Raw genomic sequence first — 26,987 nt, forward strand, 5'->3', positions numbered from 1 at the left:
TGAGAAGTTGTGTGTTAATTTCTCAGCTGCTTTTGTTCCTAATTACATCTGTTTCTACACTGTATTAACTGTATACTAGCTGTGTTTTGGCAATGTAACCAGACTCCATCAAATCCAGATTTTGTAATGTCTCTGCCCTGATCACTGTTCACATCTTGGTTTGACAGAAAGAAGGACATCGTCTCGCTTAAATTCAGCACACAGCTCCATCATATTAATGCAACCATGACCCTGATTAAAATTCTCCATGTGATGTAAGCTGCTAATAGCCGACAGATAACCTACATCTGCCTTCCCGTTCACGCAGCTTGAGCAACATCACCGTGTCTTGACATCTTTTGCCTCCCTCGTTTGACATTGCCGGAGACCAGATGACATGTTTAACTGACTACTGAGTGTCGCTCAGTGGAACTTTATATTGAATTTTAATTCGATTGTTCTGCTGCTGCTGCTGTTCTCTCTTGTCACCTAAACACACGCGAAAACAAATGTGCACATACACACAAGCACACTCACAATTATGTTCCCATTTCTCTCCTGCTGTGAGCCTGATATCGCCAGCGCGTTTTTCTATGCCTAGAGTTACATCAAAGTCCAGGGCGTACACACTCGAAATAAACAGAGCAGTGGTGACTGATCAATCAGAGAATCCAGCTGTTTAATGCAGATGAAACCATTGTGAGGACATACACATCTTTATCACAGGCAACCTCTTAAAGATTTACTCTAAACCTGCCCTACATTCAATTCACTTTTGATGATGATACAGTGTCATAACTAATGGCTTATAATTTAGTCACACTGTATGTCCCCCCCCTTTTTTTTTTATTAATGCTCATATTAGAACAGTTACCTAACCTGTACCCTAACCCTAATCCATTTTCTCACTCAGAACATTAATCGACTTCAATACCATAGCAAATAATATTACATACACCAGGGACTGTACAACCTGATCCTGCTCTAGCACAATTAAATGCAGACTCACTCAAATTGCTTATAAAAAACAAAAAACAAAACATATTTTATCATCTTGTGTATCTAGTCATGCAGATAGTTTTGGCCATCATTATTTGTGATTTCTGACACAACCCCTAATATCGACCCTTTAAACAAACACTGACTGGTTCAAGTGGGGCAAATTTAAAATAAATCAGAAAGCAGACTTAATCAGAGTTAGTGAGCTTCATTATAGCAAACAGCCTGATTAAAACTGTTAATGTGAGATGAGATTAAACAGTCAGTGTATTAGAGACGTTAAAGACGTTAAAGCTAATATCGACCCTTTAAACAAACACTGACTGGTTCAAGTGGGGCAAATTTAAAATAAATCAGAAAGCAGACTTAATCAGAGTTAGTGAGCTTCATTATAGCAAACAGCCTGATTAAAACTGTTAATGTGAGATGAGATTAAACAGTCAGTGTATTAGAGACGTTAAAGACTGAAGATTCTCTGTGGTCTGTATGCACACATGGCTTTGCTATTGCTATAAAAGAAGTGCTAAGTTGTAATGGGGGACTTGGAACAACTGAAACTGAAAGACATTCTCCATTTATTAGACATATTAAACTAGTGTATGTGGAAATGGACTCACATCTATGAGTAGTTCTTCTAGCAGCCTCTGAACTGAGTTGACGCAGAGAGCCTCAAGCTTTAAATTGAGGAGACAGATGGAAAAATAACAGGGAAAGTCACTTGACCTTTGTCTTTGTGCACAATTCTGTTTTTTCAATCTTTGCTCCCATCAGCTTTTAGGAGCTATGTAACCAAACAAGGAAATGTTCTGTTGCATTTGTGTTCCCCATGTTCACCACCGTAACAGAACACATTTTATTTAGGGGAGGAGGTGAGGACAGCACTTGCCAAAAAGGGATTAGTGTTAGTTTAATCATTTCCACTGATTTGACCTACCTTACATTGTTGAATCTGAGGAAATTGTATGTATACAAATGGAAGAAGCAAATGATGTGTTGATATGTGGAGACCATGTTCCTCCTTAATTCAATCTCTCATCAGTTGGTTACCCACTTTATTTCTCTCTGGATTCTCATTTTAAGCAACGCAACAATTTTGAAAATGTTGCTATAAAGACTTTGACTACAAGATATGGAGTAATATAGAGAACAGAACACTCTGTTACAAAACCAGTGTAGTCTGACAATGCATGGGAAATGAATTAGCGTGCCCCATCAGTGACTCAGTAATCAGCTGGGACAAAAGTCAGTCTGCAAGGAAGAAAAATATAAGATTGGAATGAGATTAACAGTCTGATGAATGAACCATAATGTTTCTTAAAACCCCTTTTTATCATATATGCTTTGATAAATGATGAAAGCGTACAGTCCATCTTCCCAAGGAAATGTAAATTTAAACAGATGAGAGCCAGAGAGAGCGTGTCATGGAATAAGGTATTAGCAGGTAAGTGCAGTACCCACAGCACCAAGGTGCCTCACTGTGTTTAGATTAAAAGCACAGTCTGCTTCTTCCTCTCAGTGTCAAGTTACCACCAGCTGTTCTTTTATATGTTAAATAAATGATGCATGTATTCTACAGACATCAGAGAGGAGGTGTGAAATGTTGGACTGAGAGACAGACCCTCTCTCATGTCTCCTCTGTGATATTATCTTAAGTCCTGCAGAACTCCCTTATTTTTACAGAGCAATGGCATTTAAGAGATTCAGTTCTTTTTTAAATCATGTCTTTATTCGTTTTGTTGAAGACAAATCTGTTTTTTAGAGACAAAAGATTAAAAAACTTTTAAGGACACACAAAGACACAATCGACTCTTGCTGTGGCCCACTTAGAAATACTCAAATACTACAAAACACAGACTAATCTTTTAAGCACAAAGATTACACATGTGCATGAAGAAAGAGGGATTTTTTTTCCCTCTGAAAACCTTATGTGATAAGTACTAAATCAAAGACTTAACATGACATACTGAAGTAAGATTTTTTTAAGTTGACAAAGGTTAGTAATCTTAAATCTCCTTCTCAGTAATGTAAGACATGGTAGCTTCTCCTCATAAAGCAGTGCAAATCCTGGTCTTTGTTGCCAGTATCACAAACTGAATGTAAACAGAAGTATTTCATTAAACACTGCCTGTTTCAAAAAAAACTGCTTGATTCTCAACATAAGCATGCAGTTTCGCCAATAGGTGGGACAAAGTTTATACAAAAATATAAACCATTTACTTTCCATTGCTCAGCTGGAGGTCAATTTAAAGACCTTAGTGATCACATTCAGGAGCAAATTACAGACCTGAATGTGATTTAATTGAGAAATTATGTCTGCTGCCACAGCATCCAGGAGAGAAGATACAGTATATACTACCAAGTCAAAATGTTTTCTCCCATGACGTATGTCATGAATAATCAATAAAATGACTTTTTTCTTTTTTGAACTATGGTTTAATGGGCTTATAGGAATGTTATATTCTACAAGCATTCTCATTTTATGGACTGTACTTTCTTCTCTTAAGTATGGATCATGTGATTTTCTCTGAAAGTGTTTTCTAACTTTCTCTGACCACAATAGATTATAAGCACAAGATTAACTAACTCAAATATTTTTGGAAAATTGACCTTTTTTGCCCTGAAATGCATGAATGTCACTATATTTTACAAGAAATCATAAGAGCATGCACGTGAAAAAGCATTTCATACTAATAACTTGACAAAATTAATTTTTTTTGGCTGTGTGACTCAGCAACAGTTTCCATCTCCTGGCTCCTGCGTATCATCATATACCACTTCTGTCATTCGTTTTCTTGCAGTGCGGCAGCTTTTCATTCAGCCTGATGGAGTTGTTGTTGCCCAGTCTCTTTGTGCTTCATGTGGTCTGTTTTGTCAGTGGCTATCCCTCTGGTGCTCCCACGGGTGCCTGCGAGGACATGTTGCCTCGCCACACAGGGGTGCAGCCTCAGCCTTCACCAGCACCCTACGCTCTTCTCACCAACACCAGGACGTTTCAGCCAGGCAAACCCATAACTGGTAAGATGCCCGCGACTGCTTTCATAGACGACACAAGCATCACATTAAACATTAGTTTGTATTATTAGTGTTACAATAGGCAGGAAGCTGTTGCTATAAACAGTGGTGATATATAAAGCTTGATTCATAAGCAAGGGCATTTTTAAAGAGGGAGAAAATAATTATTTTACATTTTACAGATAAACTTTAATTATGGGATTATTTTTACAGTTGATACAGTTGAAAAATCTTCTTATCTTTCATTTGAGCTTTGTTATGCCATTGTCGGTTCGAGTTATCATGCTATTAACAGTACTTTAGTTTATTAATCTTATTCTGGAGGATTTAATGCTCGGATAAGCAAGCATAAAATTCAACTCTGTGTTCACTTGGGGTTTTTGTGATGTCTGCAGATGTGTACAAAAAAAATCTAAATGTCATTGTTAAACCATGATGAGGCAAAGTGGCAAAGTCTACCTCTGTCCTTATGTATGTATGTGTATGCTTGTCTTTTGTGAAGGACTTCTTACACCATCTCTGGTCTGCAAATAGTCTGGATTTGTTGTATAGTCTCGCTATCAATATACTTCTCTTATTTATAGGTGATTTAGCTTACAGGTCATGTTTTTATAATGCAAGTTATCAGATTATTGTAATATTGAGCTACACATACAGCCCAGTCTAAGATTTTAAAATTATTTTTGTACTGTGCCAATGAGCTCTGTAGACAACAACTGCTGCTGTGTTGTGTTTTCATGTAGTAACTGTCACTGGACCAGGATACAGAGGTGTGCTTCTGGAAGCTCGATCAGGCAGCAGCACTAACGCTCTGGGGAGCTGGCAACTTCCTCCTCCAGACACGAGGTTTCTTGAGGTGACTCTCAGACACTTTGCACTTGAGTTACTAATGAATGTTGTAGTGCTCAGTAGGGATGTGATATGTATGCTCTTATGTCATGACTTCTTCATTAGAATTTGCAAGCAATATAAAACATTACAAGAGGAATTAACTAGATAGGCCGATACATATAAATGTTTTATGTTCACAGTGCACAGGGAATCCACAAGGTGCTGTTACTCATGCCAACACCAATCTGAAGGGCAACACCACTGTATACAGATGGATCCCACCTAACTCAACAAGCCCTGTCTACTTCATGTAAAGCAAAACACGTTTTCATTTGTTTTTACCATCACAAAAACATAAACCGACATGAAACCAATATTTTCTTTTTCAGGGCCACAGTAGCTCAGCAGCGTGCTGTCTTCTGGGTTAATGTGAGGTCCACCATTCTGACCAGAGGTAGGCACAGGAGGGTGATGGATCAAAACTAAATTTAGAGAGACATGTTTGTGATGATATGTCCTTATCTTCTGCTACTCAGGGAAAGCAGGAGATCTTGATTTGGCGACAGGTGCAAGTGCTGGAGTGGCCGAAGAAAAACCTCTACTTCTCCTTGTGATATGTTTTCTGATGATACAGGTGCTGGGGTGAACACCATATGAAAAGAAAATATTCCCGGCACTCTTTCTGACTGTTACTGTGTATCACAAATCACAGAAACACCTTTGACTGTATGCTTTCAAATTATACATTTTCCAGACTTGTGGCCTTAAGTCATATCCCGTGAATTTTAGTAATTTTTCAGATTTTGCTCTAAACATGGGGCCTCAAAACATACACATAGATATTAATGTGGCCCCTGTCCCTCCTAACAACAGACTTACATCCGTTCACCTACCACAGGCATAAATTTTAGATCAGTTTAAAATACGTCACGCAGTCTCATCCACAGCTTTTATGGTGTGTGTTCTGTCATATTTAATATGCAACAAAGCATGTGGACGTCTGCAAAGAGAGGAAGTGGGACACCTTTACTAACCTGATCTGCTATTTAATGCTGCTATCATTTCACCACTAAAATACACAGAAAGTTTCAGAGTCAGATAAGACATTATCATCCTGGTGAGTCACTCCCACTTCGATAACATTTTACAATGATATTGTATAACAAGAGGCACGATCCTTTTCCCTTATTTCATGAGATACCCACTGAATCCCTGCAATCCAAACTATAACAAAATGTGCCTCATTGTGAACGTGCTTGTTCATCATGTTGTTTGTGGTTAATGGATTGTTAGACTTATATGCTCCTCACAAATTCTTTGTATCTATATTGTATGTATGTATGTGTGTATCTCTGATGATCAAGTTAATCTGTCACTACTGAAAATAAAAAAAATAAAACAAATCACATTAATTGAGAGAGAAGAAACAAGAGGGAGAGGCAAAGAGAGAAAGAGATATACTGACAGATATAGATGGGTGGGAGATCCAGGGTCCTACTGTGCTGGTTTGTTATTGACTGAAATTCATTCCACTTATCAAAGGGCATGTTATGACCTGCTTTTTCCACATCATTTCATCTATAACCTAGATTCCCAGTATGGTGGTTAGCAGAAACCCTGACAGACAGTAAAGAGGCTTAAGACATGCATTACATGTGTGATTTAAAGCTCTATACCATACCCATCATTTCCTGTTTGACTCACATTTCTGTGCTCCACATGCTGTTGTAACATCTGCCCCTGAAAGCAGGGGAGCAGGCAGCAGTCCAGTTTTATCCACAACCAGTTTAGGGTGTAGATAAGGCACATCATTACAATGCACATCATATAGACAGCTCTATCTAAAAATGAATAGCAAAGTCACGAGCAGAGACAAGAAACATGGAACAGCCTCACTATGACAGTAATACATAAATGTGAAGAAAATGTGAAACTTCAGTTTGCTTTGAGAATATTCAGTTTGTCCAATCCCTCGAAAGCAACGTATCCAAAACAGATGTTACGACCCATCCCCAGTGTGAGTCTTATTTCCTGTTTTATTTTGTAAACACTTTCCTTGTGTGTCTTTTGTGTCTTTTGTGTTTTCGCTTCCTGTCTTTGTGTTCTTCCCACCTGTTGTCTGCCTCACCTGTGTCTAATTAGTCCATTATTTCCCCGAGGATATATAGTCCTGTCTCTCTCGCTTTGTGGACTGTGTTTTTTTTTTGTTTTTTTTTTTGAGTTTCCTATGTTTGCCTACCATCCCCATGATGTGGACTTTTGCATCTTTGGTGCTTTTGGATTCCTGCCTGCTTCCCCAGAGGATTTGTTTGCCTTTTGACCATTGCCTTCTTCACCTGCCAGTAAGCACTGTGTTCTATCCTTGTCAAATCTCTGAGCTGCTAGCCCCCCCCCCCCCCTCCCGTGACTATAGCAGACAAATGATCACAACACGAGTGGTATTAAAATCAACTGTAGATAGAAAATTCTTTTTCTGTCATTAAAAAGTAGTTCCTCCAGAGCCAAACTAGTTAATTTACTCTGCAGGAGATAAACATGGTGTCATTAAAAAGTTGCTTCCTTGTGTTGTTCTTCAGTGCCTCACCTATGATCTTCTATGTCAAAGCACTCAGATGATTAAAATCTCTGTAAGTAACCATGTTTAATCAGGATTAAAAAGCGAGCCAGCCATCATTGCAAAAGAAGCCACTTCAGGGCAACAGACACCTGATGACCATCCTCCTCGGGCATGTTTTTATGCTGACGGTGTGCTATACAGTGTCTGTTACTTATTTGCCCTTACATTGTAATGTATTGATCTCCAACTGACTTGTGTCAGGGGACACAGGCTGGTCACAGGGTTAGCACCACTCAATAATAATTAGTCTCTTTCCACTGGGGGACAAAAGCCAGCTTCAAACAGGGGATTCAAGCCCAGGACTTAAGCACCAGCACTTCCAGCTGGTTCAATTGTAATTGACTCATTGACATGTGAAATAGTGAACATTGTTGTCCAGGTCACACTCTGTGAATCCCACACTGCTGATGTGTTTTTCCATCAAGGCAAGGTCATTTATTCAGATTGCATGAAGTGAAACAGAGGGGAAAATATAGATAGATGGAAGAACAGAGGCATGAGCTTATACCTCTGAAAACGTCTATACCCAAACAAATACAAACTTTAAAATTAAATTTGTAAGCAGGCAGTTTTACTCATTTTTGTTTCTTGTTGGATGCCTTACCATTCTGATATCTGTATTATTACAAGCAGATTAGACTGCAGAGCTGTCAAATGGAAGAGAGATTAAGCTGAAAGGTGTTTCTGAGATGCTCCTGAAATAGAAATTAAAGCTTAATGTTTCTCCTTAATTAATTCTTTCTATTTTTTTTTTATCTAATGAACATTTCTATGACATGCAGTATGTACTCAGTTGTATATTCTAATTTAGTTTATGTAAAGCAACTCAAATTCTTGTGTATGACTATCTTTCACAACTAGTGAAAGATAGGATGAGAAGACATTATATTCAGCATTTTGTGGCATATTCCTGCTTCTGATTCATTGCATTGTGTGTTACAGAACCTTAATTAATTTTGATTTCATCCTTTTAATTAATTTAAAGCATTCTTCTACCACCAGCTGACATTTGGTGCAGTGCAGGAGAGTTGGGTGAGGAGGAGTATGACTCGCCTCTTTCATCTTTCTCTAAGCTTTTTCTAACTTAAGTGTATTTGTTTATAAGCTTTTGGCAGTTCACAATCCACCCATCCATTATCTATATCTTTGAGGGTCGCGGGGGGTGGGCTGGAGCCAATCCCAGCTGACAGTGGGCGAGATGCAGGGCACAGTTCACAATATACAGTATAGGTTTTAGTTTATTTATGTGAAAGCAGTTTGCAGATTGCTAGAGTCAGAGATGGGGGGAAAAAGGTACATATACAAAATAAACCTTGCTCTTCATGTAGCATTAGATGTCCTGTTGTATACTATTCTTGTCTGCTGCATTTAAACATGAACGCTAACTGTGGCTGGTTTATCAAGGTCGACAGAACTATACGACAATAATCCTCTGTGATATCTGTGTTGTACAGTGTACAAGTACATATACATAAGTACTCATACAAGCATATATGGATATGTGCGCACACACACACATATATGACAAACACGTACATGCAGAGTATCATACAGATTCTTATTCCAGGCAGATCAAACACTGATCCACGTGCATGCACAGTGTGCAGATTAAGGCTATCCCTTGCTGTAGGGGCTTAGTTGGCATCTCCATCTAAGCTCTGCATTCTTCAACCCCCTCTATTCCCTTCATCTTCTTTTATCAACATGCCCAGCACCATAAAAAGCAATGACCAGCAGATGTGGCATGCTTCTGACCCATGTCCTACAGGCAGTCATAAGAATATCATTGAGAGCAGGGCTTTATCTTGTCCTCATTTGCTCTCCAAAGCTGATCCTGATCAAATAAACTGTTAAATTCACTGTTAATAATTCATGAATAACAAGTCCTCTTATTGTAAACAATATGCATGTTTTTCTCAGATACAGCCGGTGCATCATTTAAGAGATGCCAGTATACCTTATTACTATAAGATGATAGTTCTATAGATCTCAGTTGTTGCAGTGTGAGGACTTTTAAATAGTTCTCACAGATATTTTTTCCAGTTGTTGATACTTTAAATTGGGAAATAGTATTTTCGGGGTTAACTTTCTTAGTGCTCTCGTACCAGAGGGAGCAAAGACTTTCTTAAAAGCTGTCCCTTCTGCACATGAATAACCTTTATCTACAGCTGAGGGGATGGTATGAAAGGTTGGAGATGTGCGGGTGTGCGTGTGTGTTCTGGATCATGATGTGTGCCTTTTGCAAGTCAGAGCTGTACCCTGTAGTGAATTGGCTCTATAAGTTATGAGGGCCAATTAGTTGGGCTCTCTCCACGGGTGATCCTAAAGAGTCTGTGCTTGTTAGTGACACAATGATGTCACAGCACAGTGTGCACCATCTGGAATGCACAACATGCACGTCCTTGTGCAGCATGTGTGAATGCTTGCATGGGCTCATGAGGTTTCACAGAACAGACCAGTCAGCTCACCTGATGCAGACTGGCAGGAATCAATACACATGAAAGGTGAAGCACATGCATCATTGTGTGCATGTCTAGTTTACAAAGTGTTATGCATGTCTGAGCTGAAATGGCTGTTAATGCTGGTAGTGTTAGTGAACATCATGTCTGTTATGTAAGAATCTGGTAGTTGAAGGGAAGGGTTAGAGCTCAGGGCTGGGCCATATTATAATCAAGGGTGGGTAGGGGAGAGAGAGAGAGAGAGAGAGAGAGAGAGAGAGAGAGAGAGAGAGAGAGAAAGAGAGAGAGAGAGAGAGAAAATGACAAGAGGCAGGGTTGAGAGAGCAACACGGAGCAGCATGGGACACATGAAGAGAGAGAGAGAGATGAGAGGTTAGGAGTTGCTAGTTGGCAAGATAATCAGAGACAGGCCACTGATTCAGAGCTTGGTGCACAGCTGGTGTGACGGGTGAAGAGGCTGCAGGCTAACACTGAGTGGACGGACAGTGTCCGTGGGATTTAACGTACTGGAGAATATTATCAACTCAATAACCCAAGAATCAAATGGGAAACATTTGGAGACCACAGGTGGAGGATGAGTTTTGGAAGTGCAGTCCAGAGTGGAATAACGGTGGATGTTGCTTCTCCAGTGTGAACAGCTGTGGACATCTATCATTTAACAGTGCTGGACAAAGAAGTGGAAGAGAAGCTGTAACATTGACAACTTGATAACGTTTGACTTCAGGTCACCTTTTTTTTTTCTTTACAAATGATGGGAAGGAAAAGGGCTGCCTTCTCTTGAAAACAATCAGCTGAGTGAAACTTGATCAGTCTAGATCTTAAAGTAATTTAATCTACAGGAGATACTGCATCTCTTGTACAAATGATACACCTATGGATCCCTACCATGAGCAAAATGAAGTGGATTACAAACTGGTAGATCCATTGCATCCTGCCTGGTTTGCGGTCCTGATGAGGTGTTTGAACCATGTGGTCCACTGAGAGTATGGAGCCAGAGAAAGCACACACCCAGAGCAGCTTCTTCAGCAAGGTGGATGTGCCTGACCATGCTCACTACATTGTCGCATTGTTCGTCTTTGTAATCGGGGCACTGGGCATCACTGGCAATGCTCTGGTTATGTTCGCCTTCTATAGGTGGGTTTGTGTGAGGAGGTTTTTTTTTTCAGATTCCTACTTAATGTGTGTGTCTGTTCTTTTCAGTAGATTTATTCTGAGCATTCAAAAGCCAAGTTGCATGTGACTGTATTAACCCTCACCATTTTTTAATGTGGCTCTTCCTTATAATCAGAGCCCTGAGGAGATGCTATAATAACTGAGATATTAAGATCTGAGAGAGCTTTAAACAGATGGTGAGGCAGACAGAAAGACTGTTGTGTATATCTGGAGGGCACATAATACATTACCTGTGCCAAAATGCTATATGTGTGTTGGACTGTGGGCTTTAGTTTTTAGAAATTATTTTAGAGGCAAAATTGCAATTACAGTCGAGAGGTTTTTGTAGTATTTAATTTACAGAGTGGGGGTCATTATTTGTCACATCTGTTATTCCTCAGAGGATCAAGGGGGTTTCCAAAAAGCTGGCGATTACCAGTAAAATAATCTTTGCATCTTAGTGTCCAAGCCAAAAGATCATCTAAGTTGCATGGCAACAAAGTGAAACACAACGTTCATAGGAGCAAATCTGTCCTGAATTCTTGAGAAATCATGCAAAAATACTTTATGGAAAAAAAAAATGTTGACTGCAAATAAGGACTTTCCCAGTCTCTCGTGGTGCACATATGCTTCGGCACAACAAGTGCTACATCATGAGTGATCGAATCGCAACTGGGGTCCTAACATCTATTTGTATTCCTACCCAAATTAAACGACTGAATTATTTGTATGCATTTTATTTCTTTGTTTCAGCTGTTCATGCTTAGAGACAAACAGCTGTGACTGGTGTGATTTCACTATTATTCAAATTTACCACACAGTTCCAAGCAATGGTGAAATTCACACAGTCCATTCAGAATCACATGTGATGAGTAAAACAGACAATCTTTTTTAATAATGCAATTAATGCATCATTCTGCAAAATGAGTGACTCTTCAACTTTGAGTCTTTGAGAGGTCAAGGAAGGAGTATGTGTGTTATGTGTTGTGTAATTTGAACAGCCATTGACCTCCTATTGTGCCCCTGACGTTAACAGTTTCTGTGAAACTAGGTCAGAGAGTGAAAGTGTGTGTGTTTGTATGTGTCTGTGTGTGTGCACGCGCATGTTTGCTGTGGGGATTGTTGTGAGCTTTTATATTCCAGCTGTCCATCAGTGTAGATAGATTAGATGGGTCCACCATTGTGTTGTGCTGATAATTTGTGCTTATTGACTCAGAAATGCACATGATGTTATGGGTTCCAAGAAAATTCACACACACACACACACACACACACACACACACACACACGCACACACACACACACACACAGACACACAAATCGAGGCAGAGAGTGAGACAGAGCGAGGGAAAGCGAGATGTCACCCGATACCATGATTTTTCTAGGAATAAAGTGAATGAACACATGCACTTAGTCACACAAACACACAGTTACACCAGCTGTGATATAACAAACACACAAATATTCACCAGCATAACAAAACAAAATTGTCTGGTGTTCAGGGGAGCAGCAACTTTAAGTGTAAGAGAATGCAGAAAGAGAGTGTAATCAATAAAGAGCTGTAGAGGCTGACTGCAGGTCAGTACACTGATTAATCAAGCTGGTATGAATGCCAGTTCACACAGAGTTGATCAGTTCAGCATAAGGTTTACATCTGATTCATTCTGACAATGAAACAGTACTGTGCGTATTGAATTATGAGTTTAAATAAAGTACATTTAACTGAACCTTTTTCTTTGTCTCTAAGCAAGTTCACACATACAAACATTCAAACATAATTTGTTAAAGCAGATGGTACATGCATGTATGGTGTCCATCATCATATCTATCGAAGAAACACCAGTGTATGTATTATGACACGAAATATCAAATGGAGGACAAAAATGTGCATATGTTTCGTGCTAGCCATAAAACTTTCCTTCTTTCGTGTGTGTGCGTGTGTGTGTGTGTGTGTGTGTGTGTGTGTGTGTAGTAACAAGAAGCTTCGTAACCTGCCCAACTACTTTATCATGAACTTGGCGGTCAGTGACTTCCTCATGGCTTTCACACAGTCGCCCATTTTCTTCATCAACTGTCTCTACAAAGAATGGGTGTTTGGAGAGATGGGTAATTCTCTTTTTTGTTTTCCAATACAATGCACGCTTCAGTTCGGCTCAGTTAGCATTACTTTTAGATCTTTTCTAAAGCCTGGAAAACAGAGCCTCTGTATTTAAATTATACTTATTATATGAAAGAGTTTTCTGCTGCTCAGTTATATGTTTGTTTGTGCTCCCTCCCTGTAGGCTGTAAGATGTATGCATTCTGCGGCGCCCTGTTTGGCATTGCCTCCATGATAAACCTGCTGGCCATCTCTATTGACCGCTATGTGGTTATAACCAAGCCCCTGAAGGCAATACACTGGAGCTCCAAACGGAAAACTGCCCTGGCCATCCTTATGGTCTGGCTTTACTCTCTGGCTTGGAGTCTGGCTCCTCTAGTCGGCTGGAGTGAGTGTCCTTTACCTGGGTGCCTTTTCTTGTAATCCTCCTTTGCTTGCCACAGAATTTACATTAATACCATCCCATGTGAGAATCTAACAGAAACAGACCTGTCCTTGGTCAGGACTGTAGTAAAACTGATGTGGGGATTAAGGATTAACTAATCTTCATTCATCCACCTGCAGTTACCCAGTTAACCTGTGATCTTAATCTACTGCACCTCAGACATTGTATCGACACAAGAACAAAATCTTCTGTCAGAAATGTAGATCCACTGATGTTTTATCTGATAATGTACTTCCTGTGACTTAAATATTAACGTTGATCTCCTTTCACCCTTCTAGGCTCTTATATCCCCGAGGGTCTGATGACATCTTGTACATGGGATTATGTCACATACACATTGGCCAATAGGAGCTACACAATGATGCTGTGCTGTTTTGTTTTCTTTATTCCACTGGGAATCATCTTTTACTGCTATCTCTTTATGTTTCTGGCCATAAGGAAGACTAGCAGGTAGTGTAACTCTCCTATCAGACTGCATGTGTAAAGTATTCACTTTTACTTTTAATAATTTCTTTCTTAAGCATTGATGCATTTAACTAAAAATGTATATAACGTGAACTGTTATGTATCACATAGATAACCTAAAATGTGTTTGGGGGTCAAGCTTTTACTCTAACTCCTCCCCTGTGCCATGCTCCACCAACAGGGAGGTAGAACGTCTGGGGACTCAGGTGAGGAAATCCACCCTCATCCAGCAGAAATCCATCAGGAGCGAGTGGAAGTTGGCAAAGATCGCCTTTGTCGTCATTGTGGTCTATGTTCTCTCCTGGTCACCATATGCCTGTGTCACACTGATTTCCTGGGCTGGGTAGGACTTATTTCACTTACTCCATTTTTTATGCTGGTGCTTTAATCAAATAATTAATCTTTATTGCTCCTAAGGGGAAATCTGGTTTTCACCCAGGAGAATCATAGTTAATAATGGTTTTATGAGTGAGCTTGTGCATTCTGGATAATATTTAGATTATATTTCTTCCATGTTATAAAAGTGTATCTAGATGCACCAAACCACTCAGTGTGTATCAAGCACTGAATCAACAATACTGGAAACACTAAGGAAACCCACATTCATAATACTAGACTCGGAGGTGATTTTCATGCTATACACTTTGATTTCAAATAAGGATGCTGGTGGTTTGGATTAAAACCCTCCCCAAAATGGTGCTAAATGTGTCATTATATAATGTCGTGTCAGCTAGAGGCCAAGTACCCCTGGATAAGTGATATACAACAGACGGTGAAGTTACTCATGTGTCCTCTGCTAATCCAACCTATCACAACACTCACTAAACCACATGTCTCTTCATGGGACATACAGTAGGATGGGATGTAGTTATGTAACTTTGAAATCACATCTTCTCCCTGCTCATTCACAGGGCAAAGGTAGTCTTACACACACACACACTCACACACTCACACACTCACACACTCATGATCAGATGGACTTAACCACCCCCCTGTGGCAGCTGGCACATTTTTGGCTAATCCCTGACCCAAAGTGCCCCTTCATGATGTTGCAAAATATAAAGAGATGAAGGGAACGTTGAGTAGTGGTGGGCTACAAAATGATCAAGATAATTTCAAACTGCATTGAAGGAAAGTTTTGGTTCTGTTGTTCTGTCTCATCCAGGCATGCCAACATCTTGTCGCCATACTCCAAGGCTGTACCTGCAATCATAGCAAAAGCCTCCACTATCTACAATCCTTTCATCTATGCTATCATACACAACAAATACAGGTAACGGATGAATAATTGTATTCAATTGTAGTCATTTCGTCCATCTGGAAATGCATATTCCTACAACTTTTATAGTAAAAGCACTTCAAATACATTGTTAACAACATTGACATATTGAAGTTATTTGCATATATAACCAATTTTAAAATAACTTAAGCCAACCTATGTTATTTTGTTGATCTGTACTCATCAGGATGACTCTGGCAGAGAAATTTCCCTGCCTTTGGTTTCTGTCTCCTGCTCCTCGGAAGGAATGCATCTCCTCATCCATCAGTGTGTCATCTTTCAGGGACTCCATCATCAGTAGACAGTCCACAGCATCAAGGACACACTTCATCACAGATTCATCCAAATCCACAGACATGGTAATTGTATATGCAAGAATTTATTACCCTAAATTTTGCAATTCTTTGAGATGTCTACCACCTGTAAAAAAAAAAAACCAAGAAACGTAAATGCTGTCTTGAGTGCTTTTAGAGGCTTTTATGTATTTATTTTGTATCAAAACATACATACTTTACTTGCCATACTATAAAGTCTATGTGTGCAGGTCAGTGCTCCTCCAGCAAAGTGCATGAGATAGACTTCATATAATAACAAGGGTGAAAGCATAAATTACATTGGGAGTCAAAGAAATGGCTAAATAGCAGGTTTGTGACAGCTCGTCTATGTGATTGAAGCTGATAAAATCGTAATTAATGTTGTTCATTATTTTAATATCTTTGTTGAACTATATCAGGAAACACGTAAGACACAGAGCGCATGTAAACCGTCCCAAACCTGTTTATGTTCAGGTTTTAATCAGAACCACTCAGTTCTGTTTCTCTCCTGCAGGTCTTGAAGGATGTAGAAATGGAGCCTTTAGGGAGAAAGTCAGGTGATTCCTTCAGGAGTATGTCATCATACAGAGAGTCTGGCAGAGGGAGATCCTATAAGAAACAGTTAGAGCAGAAGGCCACCAAGACCCGTGCAGCAGAGAAGGTAAGAAAACATAATATGAGAAAGTGTGAAATCAGCTGAAATATTTATTTTGGCTTATTGAGGAAACTGCTATAATTTTTTTCCCCATGCATGTTTGAAGGTGTTGGGATCATGCTAATCTTATTTGCCTGCATGCACTCATGCATATGATTTTGTTCTTGTGTATTTGCCTTTGAAAGTTTTATTCTTGTGGTTTTTTTTTTTGTTGTTTTTTAAACATTGCTAGCATCCATCTGCCATGAGTGAATCATCAAGCACCTGTGAGCATGAACTGGTGTCCAGCTCTCTAACCATCGCCACTGTCCCCCTACTAGTACTTACCAGGAGGCGCAGCCAGAGTCTGACCAATGAAATTTCAGATGCTGGGGAGCAGAAACGCAGCATCAGTGACAGGCTGAACAGCCACAAGAGCGACTCTTTCGATTCCCCCACTTTCAGAAAAATCCCACCTAGTGATCCCAGGTTGCCTCAGGGTGTTCCACGCATAATTGTCATCAGTCCCACTTCTGAGAGCAGCCTCACCAACCATGACAGTGTCTGCTTGGAGGAGAGTGTGGAGGCACTGGAGAACAATTTTTTTGTCAGTCTGAACTTCTCATCAGAGGTCTTTGAGGCAGTGGAGCTAATCTCATGACAAGCCGGACCTCAGTAATTACCCATGTACTATTTTCCACTAAAGTTATATTATTTATTATAATTTCAGACCACATCACGCCACATTGGCTATGGACAAAGCATTCATGCAATGAAATGAATCTTCTACTATCTGTTTCTGAGCTCATTGACTTGTTTTTTTTTTACATAACTGGAGTGCAGAAGAAGGGCTGGTATGTCAGATGAAACACCATGACCTGGTTCCTGGTATGTGCAGTGTGCAGTGTTTGTCAGACTTTGGCAGGGACAGGAGCTCCCTGAGGGCCAGTAGGGCTTGCAGCATAGTCTTGTTAGATCCCTCAAAAATGACAAGTGTAACAGCATATTTTCATGAGCTTTGGGGCCCAAACTTGATGGAATGGGACTCTTAGTTTAGCAATTCGTAATATGGTGAAATTGTGATAAAAGGTTTTGAGCTTTGCCCCTGATGCACTGATTCGACCAATCTAGTTAAGTCTAATGCTCCTCTGCCTTTTCCTTGAAACAAAAATGCTAATAGTATTGTTGAAAATGAGAAAAAATGACCAAAAGAAGCATGATTTCTGCTGCTGAGTCATATTATCACAAATAAAAAAATAATCTACAACTGTGAGTGAGGAAAGCAAAGCAATAACTTTAGGTTGTGAGGATGTACTCAAAGCGTATTAAGTATATACAGTATATTCAACTCTTTGTCTTGTGGTAGTAGTTCCTTTAGGCAGTGTGGACCTCTCCAACTTTTCATTGGCGGCAAGACAGCAGTGTTATGAAAAAGAGAGGCTTTTGATCAGTATCAACAGCCTCTCTTTTTCAAGTGAGGTCAGATGTGTTTCAGAAAACGGTGAACGTTTGCTTTGTGGTGACTTTTACTATGTCTTACTCACTGTGGACACTGTGCTTTGTAACAAATGCTCCACTCCTCCCTCAAACTATTCCCATTCATGACAAAATGTAATTGTACTGTTTTTGTGAATGCTTCATTGATGTTGCCAGTGATGTAAGTGAGTGTGTGCTTTCATTGTCCTATTAAAGGAAGAAAGCACCAAAAAAGTAGAGATATATATATACACATATGACCAAAGATGTTTACTTAAGACTTAATTTTGTTTGTTAGGTGATTCATTTATTGCACTTTAAAAAACCAAACCAAACAACAACAACAAAAAACAATGTCTTGTTTTATCAGACACATACCAGAATCACTCCAGTCAATGAATGGTGGCTGCTAGTTGGCTTATTATCCCTGTTCCTAATTATGGTAGTCCTTCCACTAAGGCTAATCCATAGCATGCAGCAACTTCTTTAAGTACAGAAGTAGCTGTTTTGCAACAGGACCAATGTGGCGTCTTGACTTGATTCACCAAAGCGAATGTGAACAAATGTGAAGCTGGTGTGATTTCTGTATCATTGAATAGCAGCCGGCAGCAGCACACATGCTAATATTTGAACTGCTGCAGCCATTTACACCAGTACGCCGGAAGTGGGAAAAAGACATTAGATAAAATGATGACAGAAAATGTTCACGAAAACTTGAATGACAGTGTTACAGAAAACGGATACAACGAAAGGTTTAAAAGTAGAGGAGACTGTTGAAAAGAAGGCTCCGATGAATTCAGTAGTGTGGAGATATTGTGGCTAAGTCTGACAAGAAGCAGTGCTCTGCAAGTTGTGTCGAAAGCATGTTCCCACAAAGACAGATAACACAAATCTTTTACACCATCTAAAGCAGCACCATCCCTCAAAGTGGAGTGCAGTAAAAATGAACCTTTAAGCTTGACAGAGTAATGATTTGATTTATATCCTTATATACTGACTGATAACTGATATGAAAAAAAAATATTATAAAAATATATTATGATATGATTTTTTTTTTCCATATCGCCCAGCCCTACTGTAAACATTATGCAGTAAGGATTTTTCATGTTAGCTTATGTGCGGATTAAACACTTCTGAATCCAACTTCTGGCACAGCTCCATCAATCTGAGAAGAGTAGGTATGATTATCCTGATGTTATTAATGCAAAAGCAGGGATGTGTTACCTTTAACCTCCTGTCTAAAGCTCTGAGCTTGTCAGGTCAAATCACCAGATTGACCACTAATACTGTACAATTTTGCAAAACCTTGGATTATGTTCAAAGACAACTCTTTAACACATTTGCTAGCTGCATTGATTAAATTCTTTATTTCGTAAATATCAGCCCATGAATAGCAACTATGGTATGGTTATTTAAAGGGAAAGCATGTGGCTATGGCAATTAAACTGTGGTGTAAGATAAGGTATGGCTGGTACACATGTGACAGTGACAGCCCCAGTGTCTCTCAGTTGACAATAACCATTTGTATACAAGAGGATATATGAATATTATGGTTCTTTGCTCATGCCAAAAACTCTATCTTGAAAAATCTGTGTTAAGTATTAATGCATACAGTATACTTACTGTAAAGTCAGCACCACATGAGTTTATACTAATGATTTATACTGATGAAACTGAATGTTTGATTTTAATGTATCCCTGTCGTGTATCTTTATTTTGTTGTTAAGCTCCATAAAGTTAAATATTTGCATATTTCTGAGGCTGAAGTTGAATGTACATTGAACTGTCATTAATTGAATGTTGCAGCTAATTTTGGGCTGTAACTGCCATATGGACTAGAGGAGAGGAGAGTAAAAACTGAAGGTCACTTGGATAATTATTTTTAAATTATACCATATGAAGTACTGTGTGTTATTTTTGTATTATGTATTATTATTACAGTTATTGATTTAAACAGATAAGAGTGACAGGCAACATGGGGGGAGTACTGTTAGTGTTGGTGTAGGGGCTGCAGTGTGACATTTGACATAATCATTCTTCTTCCTCCCTCAGTTTTGATGATACTGAGTTGATTTTTTTTAATTTTTTTTTATTATATTTTACCAACAGGACAGATTAAGGTTGATCATTCTGAGCATTTCTGACCTCTCAGAGATTTTCTCTCAGTGGTCAAAAATAAATCAAAATAACATGTCCTGGCAACATTTTCATCTGTCACTTTCTTTCACATTAGTTTGACAGCTAACACCAGAGAGGGACCACCGTCCAGTGCTCACTATATAAAGATACAGCAGATTGCACAGAGCCTTTGGGGTGAAAAATAACCCTGTTTTCTTCTACACAGCCAAACACAACACAAATTCTAATGTCTAATACATGAATCATGCTAATATAGATAATTTAGAATTATTTCTACACTGTTAACATTAGTATCCTAACAGACTTGGAAATCACAGCTGACTTAACTTACATCATCTCCAGGTCCTCTACAGAGCACAGTCTATTGCTTTCTCTCTTGTATAGTCTAATCATATAATTTAAATTTACCCACAATAACTTTTTTTTTTCTTTTTCTTTTTAATGTATTGTGGGTTAATTGTGTCATTTCTGTGTTCATTTCTTTTTCATGCTACACTAAGGTATATGCTACATCTTCTATCTCTGGGCACTATTTGCTGTTGGTTAATGCACTGCTTTCTTTTCCTTTGTATTAATGCGATAATGTCACAATCCCTACTGGCACAATAAAGTTTATGAATTCATTTTCAGCATGAATATTTGTGGCCAGCTGAAGAAAGTTACTGTATAAACTCTCGTGCTTGGTCAACCCCTCATTTCAGCAGAGGTTTGAATTGATCTGTACAAAGCAGAAGGGACATACCCATATTTTGCTGGGGGATGAGATAGTGAGACCAATGTTAGGTGGCATTAGACTGGTGACCTGTCTGGGATGTACCATGCCTCTTGTCCAGTGAGAGCTGGGATTGGTTTCATGCCACTAAAAACTAGATGCTTCCAACTAAAACACATTTAACATGCTCTATTTATATTGACAAAGACATTATGTTATATTTATATGTAATGATAGTAAATAGCCACTAGATGGGTGTAGGGAATCGTATTTCTAAAGGCTTTTCTCATCAAGTATGGAAGGTAGTACTCGTTCTTTCTTTTTTTTTTCTTTCTTTCAGTGACAGTGGAGTGATGTTAGAGAAGAAAGAAAATGAAAAGAATAAAATGTTCCACTGACTCACACTTGTGCAGTAAGAAAATATTATATGTTCCTAATTTAAGATGCACCTGTCCCCCCGAACAAATCAAGACAACTGAATTTGACATGTTAGAGTTAGAAGATATCAGATACTTCTACAGTATCATTATACTGATACTACACCGTGCAACTATGTGTGTGCATGTGTGTGTGTGTGTGTGTGTGTGTAAGAGACAGAGAGATTACATCACCACGCAGGGATCATAAGCTCGTGCAGTGAAACCAAGGCTGCTCCCAACTGAAACTGGAGATAGATAATAACCAGTTAACGAGCATAACTGGCCTCTGATGTAAGTCATACCTGGCAGGAGACTCCTGGACGGATGCGGCCACGTTTTTGCGTTTGACCGAGTCCGGTCATGCACGCGCGCAAGCACGCACACCGGTTTGAGGTTTCTGCCACGGCATGTGGAAGTGGTAGCTTAAATAAATATAGGAAATATAGGAAAAATTGGAAATTTATGAAGGAAGACTTCACTCAGTTTTTAAAAAAATGTCTTTTGTAATAGTTCTGAGTTTTTTAAAACCCACCTTAACACAGTCACAACAGTTAGCAGTAAGTCCATTCATTACAAGATTAAAGAGTCTTGATTTGAGAGTCTGCAATCAGGAGAAATTAATTTCACGCCGTGTTGAACCCACTCTCTGCATGAGTGCGTAATGACATCGCTTCATTATTGAGGAACCTGTCCTACAAAGAGCTCAGTAAGTGGCGACCGGATGTCAAACAAACGGAAACTGTTCTCAGGTTAAAGGAGAGGACACAGACCAGAAGCAGGAGTGACACGCGGTGAGTAGCAGCCAAGCTACCTGCTCCAACCAGCAGTGAATGCGTTTTCACGATAAAAACAGTACTGTGCAAAAGTTTTAGGCACAAGAGGTAAACCTAAATCAGATAAGTATTTCCAATTTAACACCACCCCCCCACCCCCCCAAACCACCTTCAGTTCTCCTCAGTACACCTGTACTTAGGTAGTTTGTTCCAGCATCTTGGAGAAGTTGCTTCGGTTCCTCTGTAGATTCAGGCTGTCTCAGTGTCATTTGTCTCTTCATCTAATCTCAGACTGACTCTGTGATGTTGACATCAGGGCTCTGTGGGGATCAGACCTTCTACTGCAGGATTACTTGTTCTTCTTGTCTCTGAGGACAGTTCTTTATGATGCTGACTGTGTTTGGACTCATTGGACACCTCCCTGATTGTACTGATAAAGGATACCAGCAAAAACATCTAAAACTTTTGCACAGTACTGTATATATATATATATATACGTGTGTGTGTGGACTTCAAGTGACAGTCTGATGGCGTTAATGGTTTCTTATGATACATACACAAATGCATTTGTGAAACCTGAGGTTACACATACTTAATTTATGCTATTGTAACACTATCAAAAAGCAAATCTAAGGCTGACTTGAATGGTCATTGAAAATAGAAGACAATGTAAAAATATCACATGAAAGAGGGAGGGAGAGGTGCAGGGTAAATGTGTGAGGGGTGGGTTAGGATTGATGTTTGGTCATGCTCCAGTCTGTGCTGAATGAGGCAGATGCTTTGAACTCCCCTTGAGACCCTGCTGATACTTAAGCTCTGCCTCTGGTCATCTGGTGTATTTACACACTCTCTCTCTCTCTCTCTCTCTCTCTCTCTCTCTCTCTCACACACACACACACACACCATTAAGAAACCCTGGAGCATTTGATTACATGTAGCCTGAGGTTCTGTTCAATCGTGAGTAATTTGTCTTTCATCATTAGCATCACTTTCTTCTCCTCTTCCCATCATTCTGTGATCTTCTTTGCTCCACTTCACCTCTTTTTCTTGAATCCTGTGTTTATTTCTTCGCTCTTTTTCTGCAGTCAACGCAGAACAGCTGCCCTCTTCTAGAGAGGAAGTAAAGCACTGGACAGGCACAGAAGTCTACACAGTGCACCAGATATGTAGTATGTGTGTATGTGTGTCTCTCTGTTTTGTCTGTGCTTCTGGGTTTATGGGTGCATATTTGCCAGAAAGTGGTAGGAAGCATACCATCCATGCATAATTCATGATCCACCAAAGCCTGTGTCATGACATTGAGGCTGATATAATGAATGTGGTCTGAATGAGGCATATCTATCATGAAACGTTATGACAAGCTGACAGGTCAGAGGACTTTAGGCATTCTGAGATGGCAATATCACGCACAAGTATGTCTGTGATATAATCAGCATGTTACAGAAGATACTACGGGGCATTAAGCTTTGAGCTTTACCAGAGGGAAAACTGATTTTGGTCATGTTGCCATTGTTTAAATGGTATTTAGCTTTGTCCCAATTATAAACTATAGTATATACCACAGTAACGCTATTAGATATGTTCTAATTACCATGGTGTTTGGCAGTTGGTGTCCAAATAAGGAGAAATAATAATAAATGTGTGCCAGTGGATGTCAGTCATACCACATGTTAGCTACTGCCAATTTCAAACTTGGAGACTTAACAAACAAAAAGAAAAATGTTTTTCCAAAGACACAGTAATTCATTTTTCGTTTTCTGGGTTGTTCCTGGAGCTGTCTTGCCACTTCCCGCAATTTGTTTTAATTTTTCCAGCAGCTAGGAGCTGCTGCATTTCTCTTATGCATTGCGTTGCAGGAAAAAATGTGTATGCATGCTACCATCTGTAATTTACTGAATTCTTTGAAACACAAAACACAGAAAAATATAGCATAATCCATTGTGGGACAAGGACTCCGACCATTTCTAATAAAGACCTGCCAGTGTCCCTACATACTGCAGTGTTTACGACAACACACAGTTCAAAGATACAGGATTTTAACAGAAAACATCCTAATGATTTTACTCATCTCACAGTCTTAGCAGTTGTGGGGCTAACAGTGTAAACATTGTGCTCAGTCTGGTACAGATGGAAAGCTCATGGTGTGCTCATTAAAGTTCATAACAATCTGCTTAATAGATCTTGATTTATTTTGTTAAAGTGGGAATTTGTCCCTGATGACAGTGCTACAAAAGAGGAGAGGTTAGTGACTTGAGTGTTCATCACTCTGCTTCCAAGTAGGAGGTGGAGGGAACAGTTTAGAGCAGCTGATCCTAAAAGTCTTAAGGGTTGGACCATCTCTTTGAAACATGTGTTCTGTATGTCCCCGAGGCAACGTAACACTTGGCTTTTAAAATGCCTCTCTTTGATTGACCCGGACTTGACCCAAGCATTAAGCAAGTGTGTGTACATTTGTGGTCTGAGAGAGAGGCTCTGTGTGTGTGTGTGTGTGTGTGTGCACCTGTGGTGTTCATGTCTCTGTGCAGCTGAAGCCAGATTTTTCTCAGTTTATCTTTCTTAGGATGGACAATCGTTTGGGCTGAGCTATCTGTCTCCCAGTGTGTTTGTCTGTCTATCCTTGGCTGTCTGGTTGGCTGGTAAGCAGGGGAGGAATATTTTCCACTGTGAAAGCGAGCAGTTATAAACAGTGAATGAGCTCAGATGGGAGATACAGCCTTCTGATAATAAGCTCATCTCTGGATTCCAGGCATGTATTTCTGTACTTTGGGACAAAATGTCGAACTGACTAATAACTTGTGACTTTGTGGGGTACATCCCCAGATGTGGTTACATTGAATTTTAAACATTTACAACTGAGGGGAGCATTCCATCTTGTATGCATCAAATCAAGACAAAATCACGTTTGTTCATACTTCATTCCACATGTTTACACAGAAAGCTTTCTCCTTGACCAGAGCAATGGAAAAGTAATCTTTGCCATATTTAAAGCTATACAAGTATTACTTGTATTGTTGATCTGCCTGCCGTCTTTGTTTCCAGTTAGCAAGGAGATTTGACCTCTAACTGTTATATATTAATTTCAACTTATCTGGATAAAAGACCTGGTTTGCGAAACAAGTCTTAAAACCCTTGGGAAAGAAAACCCCCCACAAACTATAACCCTAACAGTGCAGTATTTACAGAGATGGGTTGGGGGATTAGTTAGGCTTATATCAGTCTGGAGAGGTCAGACCGATTAGATGGCTGGCAGACAAATACTCTCCCCAATATAAGTATCCTTACATATGTTTGTCTGTCTGCCCGTAGGTAAGTGCGAATACACCTGTTACCGTATGAAAGTTCTTATACAGACTGATTTGTGTGATTGCGAAGTTTTTGGTTACTCTCTGATTTGTGTGTGCCCTCTCTCTCACTGTAGGTTGTTTAGGCTGGCATGCTGCCCATTTCCTCCACGTTCATCAGTCTAACTGAAGGAGACATGAAAATACCTACAATTTCCACTCTTCTATTTTCCACTAAACAAAAATGCTTTGCCAAGGTCTTTTGAAATCAGCTTTGTTATGATCTTGCAAGGCAGAATTGTCCCACTTAACAAAATCATTTCTACTTTTTACTCAATACAATATTATGCATTTGACTGGAGGGGTTTTAAACTGATTTCGAAATTAATGCTGTTCAGACCACAGCTGTTATCTTTTGTTTTGACCTGAAACATATAACATGCACAAAAGAGACTGTGCATATGTGTCCCTCTAGGTTGTAAAGTGTGTGTGTGTGGGGGCAGCTGGCAGAATAGGGGGTGGGTGTTCCCCTTTTATTCACGTGGATGATGCTTTAAATGTCATTTAGAGGGGCAGATTATCATACCATTAAGGGGTGGAGCTTGTCTCAGGGTGTACATGAGTGTGTGTGTTTGGCTGGGGGCTGCTAAGCTGTGATCATTAAGCATGTGGAGAGGTGAGCATATGGGGGACTGGAATAGACCATGTGACAGAACAAAGGACTGGCAGGGTGTCTGAGCTTTCGTGCTATAGCACACTCTCTATTGTTAGTGTTTGATATCATTATCCTGTGGCCCACAAATCTCCTTTGTTCTCTCTGTTACAGTTTTTGGCCATTGGCCATTTTTGACAATACAAGCAATTGATCAGATCTCTTTAGACAGTGGGATAGACTGGCAGGCCAATGGGAGGGTCCATATTTTAGAAATTATATCTTCATGGGACGCAAAGTCAGTATTCTTGTCAGATGGGACTTGGCCACTGAGACATGACCTAAGTGCCATTTATCTCTTCACTTATTATACTTGATTGAATCAACCTTTTGTTTCTCACATAGAAGGTTTCATCTGTATCCTTATAGTGTAGATAACTTATTCAAACCCCGTGTCTTTACCCTGTGTCCAAAAAATGCCTTGTCTATAAAACTGTCATTGATGGGTTGAGTACAATATCACACATCTTGCGCTGACAGGAATAATTAAAGCCAAGAATAATTTATACAACAATTTTACCTTGTTTTTACCAAGACTTTATTTTTAGATTTTTTTTAAACTACAGTGTTTGAGCATACTCTTCTCTTTCCAGTTTTACTGTATGCCCCCCACCCCCTTTATGATTTGTGTATTCACTTAAGAGTAGTCTGCTTCCTGCAGGACCTAGGTCAGTACCATAAGTTTAAACTCTTACTCTCTTTCTCTCTGTCTCTTTCCTTCCACACCTGACTTCCTGTTGTTCTCTGTTTACCTTGGATACCTCTAACCTTAGGCATACAGTATTAAGTATGGAATGTTATCTAGGAAGGAAAGAAAAGGATGTTATGGTTACTGATGTTGTGGCCTGCTGTTGTGGGATACAATATAATAATAATGATTACAAGCTAAGCACTGATCTGCTCAGCGTCTAATTTAATTCAACCATCTGGTGAAAATTCTTGTGTAGCAGACCCCTCTCTCATAAGAGAGACTGTTGGCATTAACCTGGTTTGTACAGGGGCAGATAGGTCAGAGAGAGGTTATGTACCATGGTGTTCACCATAGGATCAAACAGGGCTAAACAGGATTTAACTCATTATCCATGTCATTTCCACAAATAAAGATGCAGCTAGTTCTTTTGCAACAGGCATGTGCAACCATCTGTGCTATCGCTTTGAATAAACACTGTCTTTTGTAAATACATTTCCCGT

General features: G+C 39.5%; 2 protein-coding genes across 2 annotated transcripts; both read left to right on the forward strand.

The window, feature by feature from the left end:
* Window positions 1-3,791: 3,791 nt before the first annotated feature.
* Window positions 3,792-6,190, forward strand: si:dkey-251i10.2 (uncharacterized protein LOC562682 homolog). The gene is made up of 5 exons (XM_018668371.2): window positions 3,792-3,993; window positions 4,734-4,846; window positions 5,022-5,131; window positions 5,211-5,275; window positions 5,358-6,190. Exons 1-5 carry the CDS (start codon window positions 3,801-3,803, stop codon window positions 5,465-5,467), a joined length of 591 nt encoding a protein of 196 aa, XP_018523887.1. The 5' UTR covers window positions 3,792-3,800; the 3' UTR covers window positions 5,468-6,190.
* Window positions 6,191-10,864: 4,674 nt separating this feature from the next.
* Window positions 10,865-20,497, forward strand: opn4xb (opsin 4xb). The gene is made up of 9 exons (XM_018668277.2): window positions 10,865-11,031; window positions 13,022-13,155; window positions 13,332-13,535; window positions 13,871-14,042; window positions 14,239-14,400; window positions 15,223-15,330; window positions 15,524-15,695; window positions 16,165-16,311; window positions 16,538-20,497. Exons 1-9 carry the CDS (start codon window positions 10,865-10,867, stop codon window positions 16,943-16,945), a joined length of 1,674 nt encoding a protein of 557 aa, XP_018523793.1. The 3' UTR covers window positions 16,946-20,497.
* Window positions 20,498-26,987: the final 6,490 nt, after the last annotated feature.

Source organism: Lates calcarifer, linkage group LG13 (assembly GCF_001640805.2).
Source record: "Lates calcarifer isolate ASB-BC8 linkage group LG13, TLL_Latcal_v3, whole genome shotgun sequence".
Taxonomy (NCBI): domain Eukaryota; kingdom Metazoa; phylum Chordata; class Actinopteri; family Centropomidae; genus Lates; species Lates calcarifer.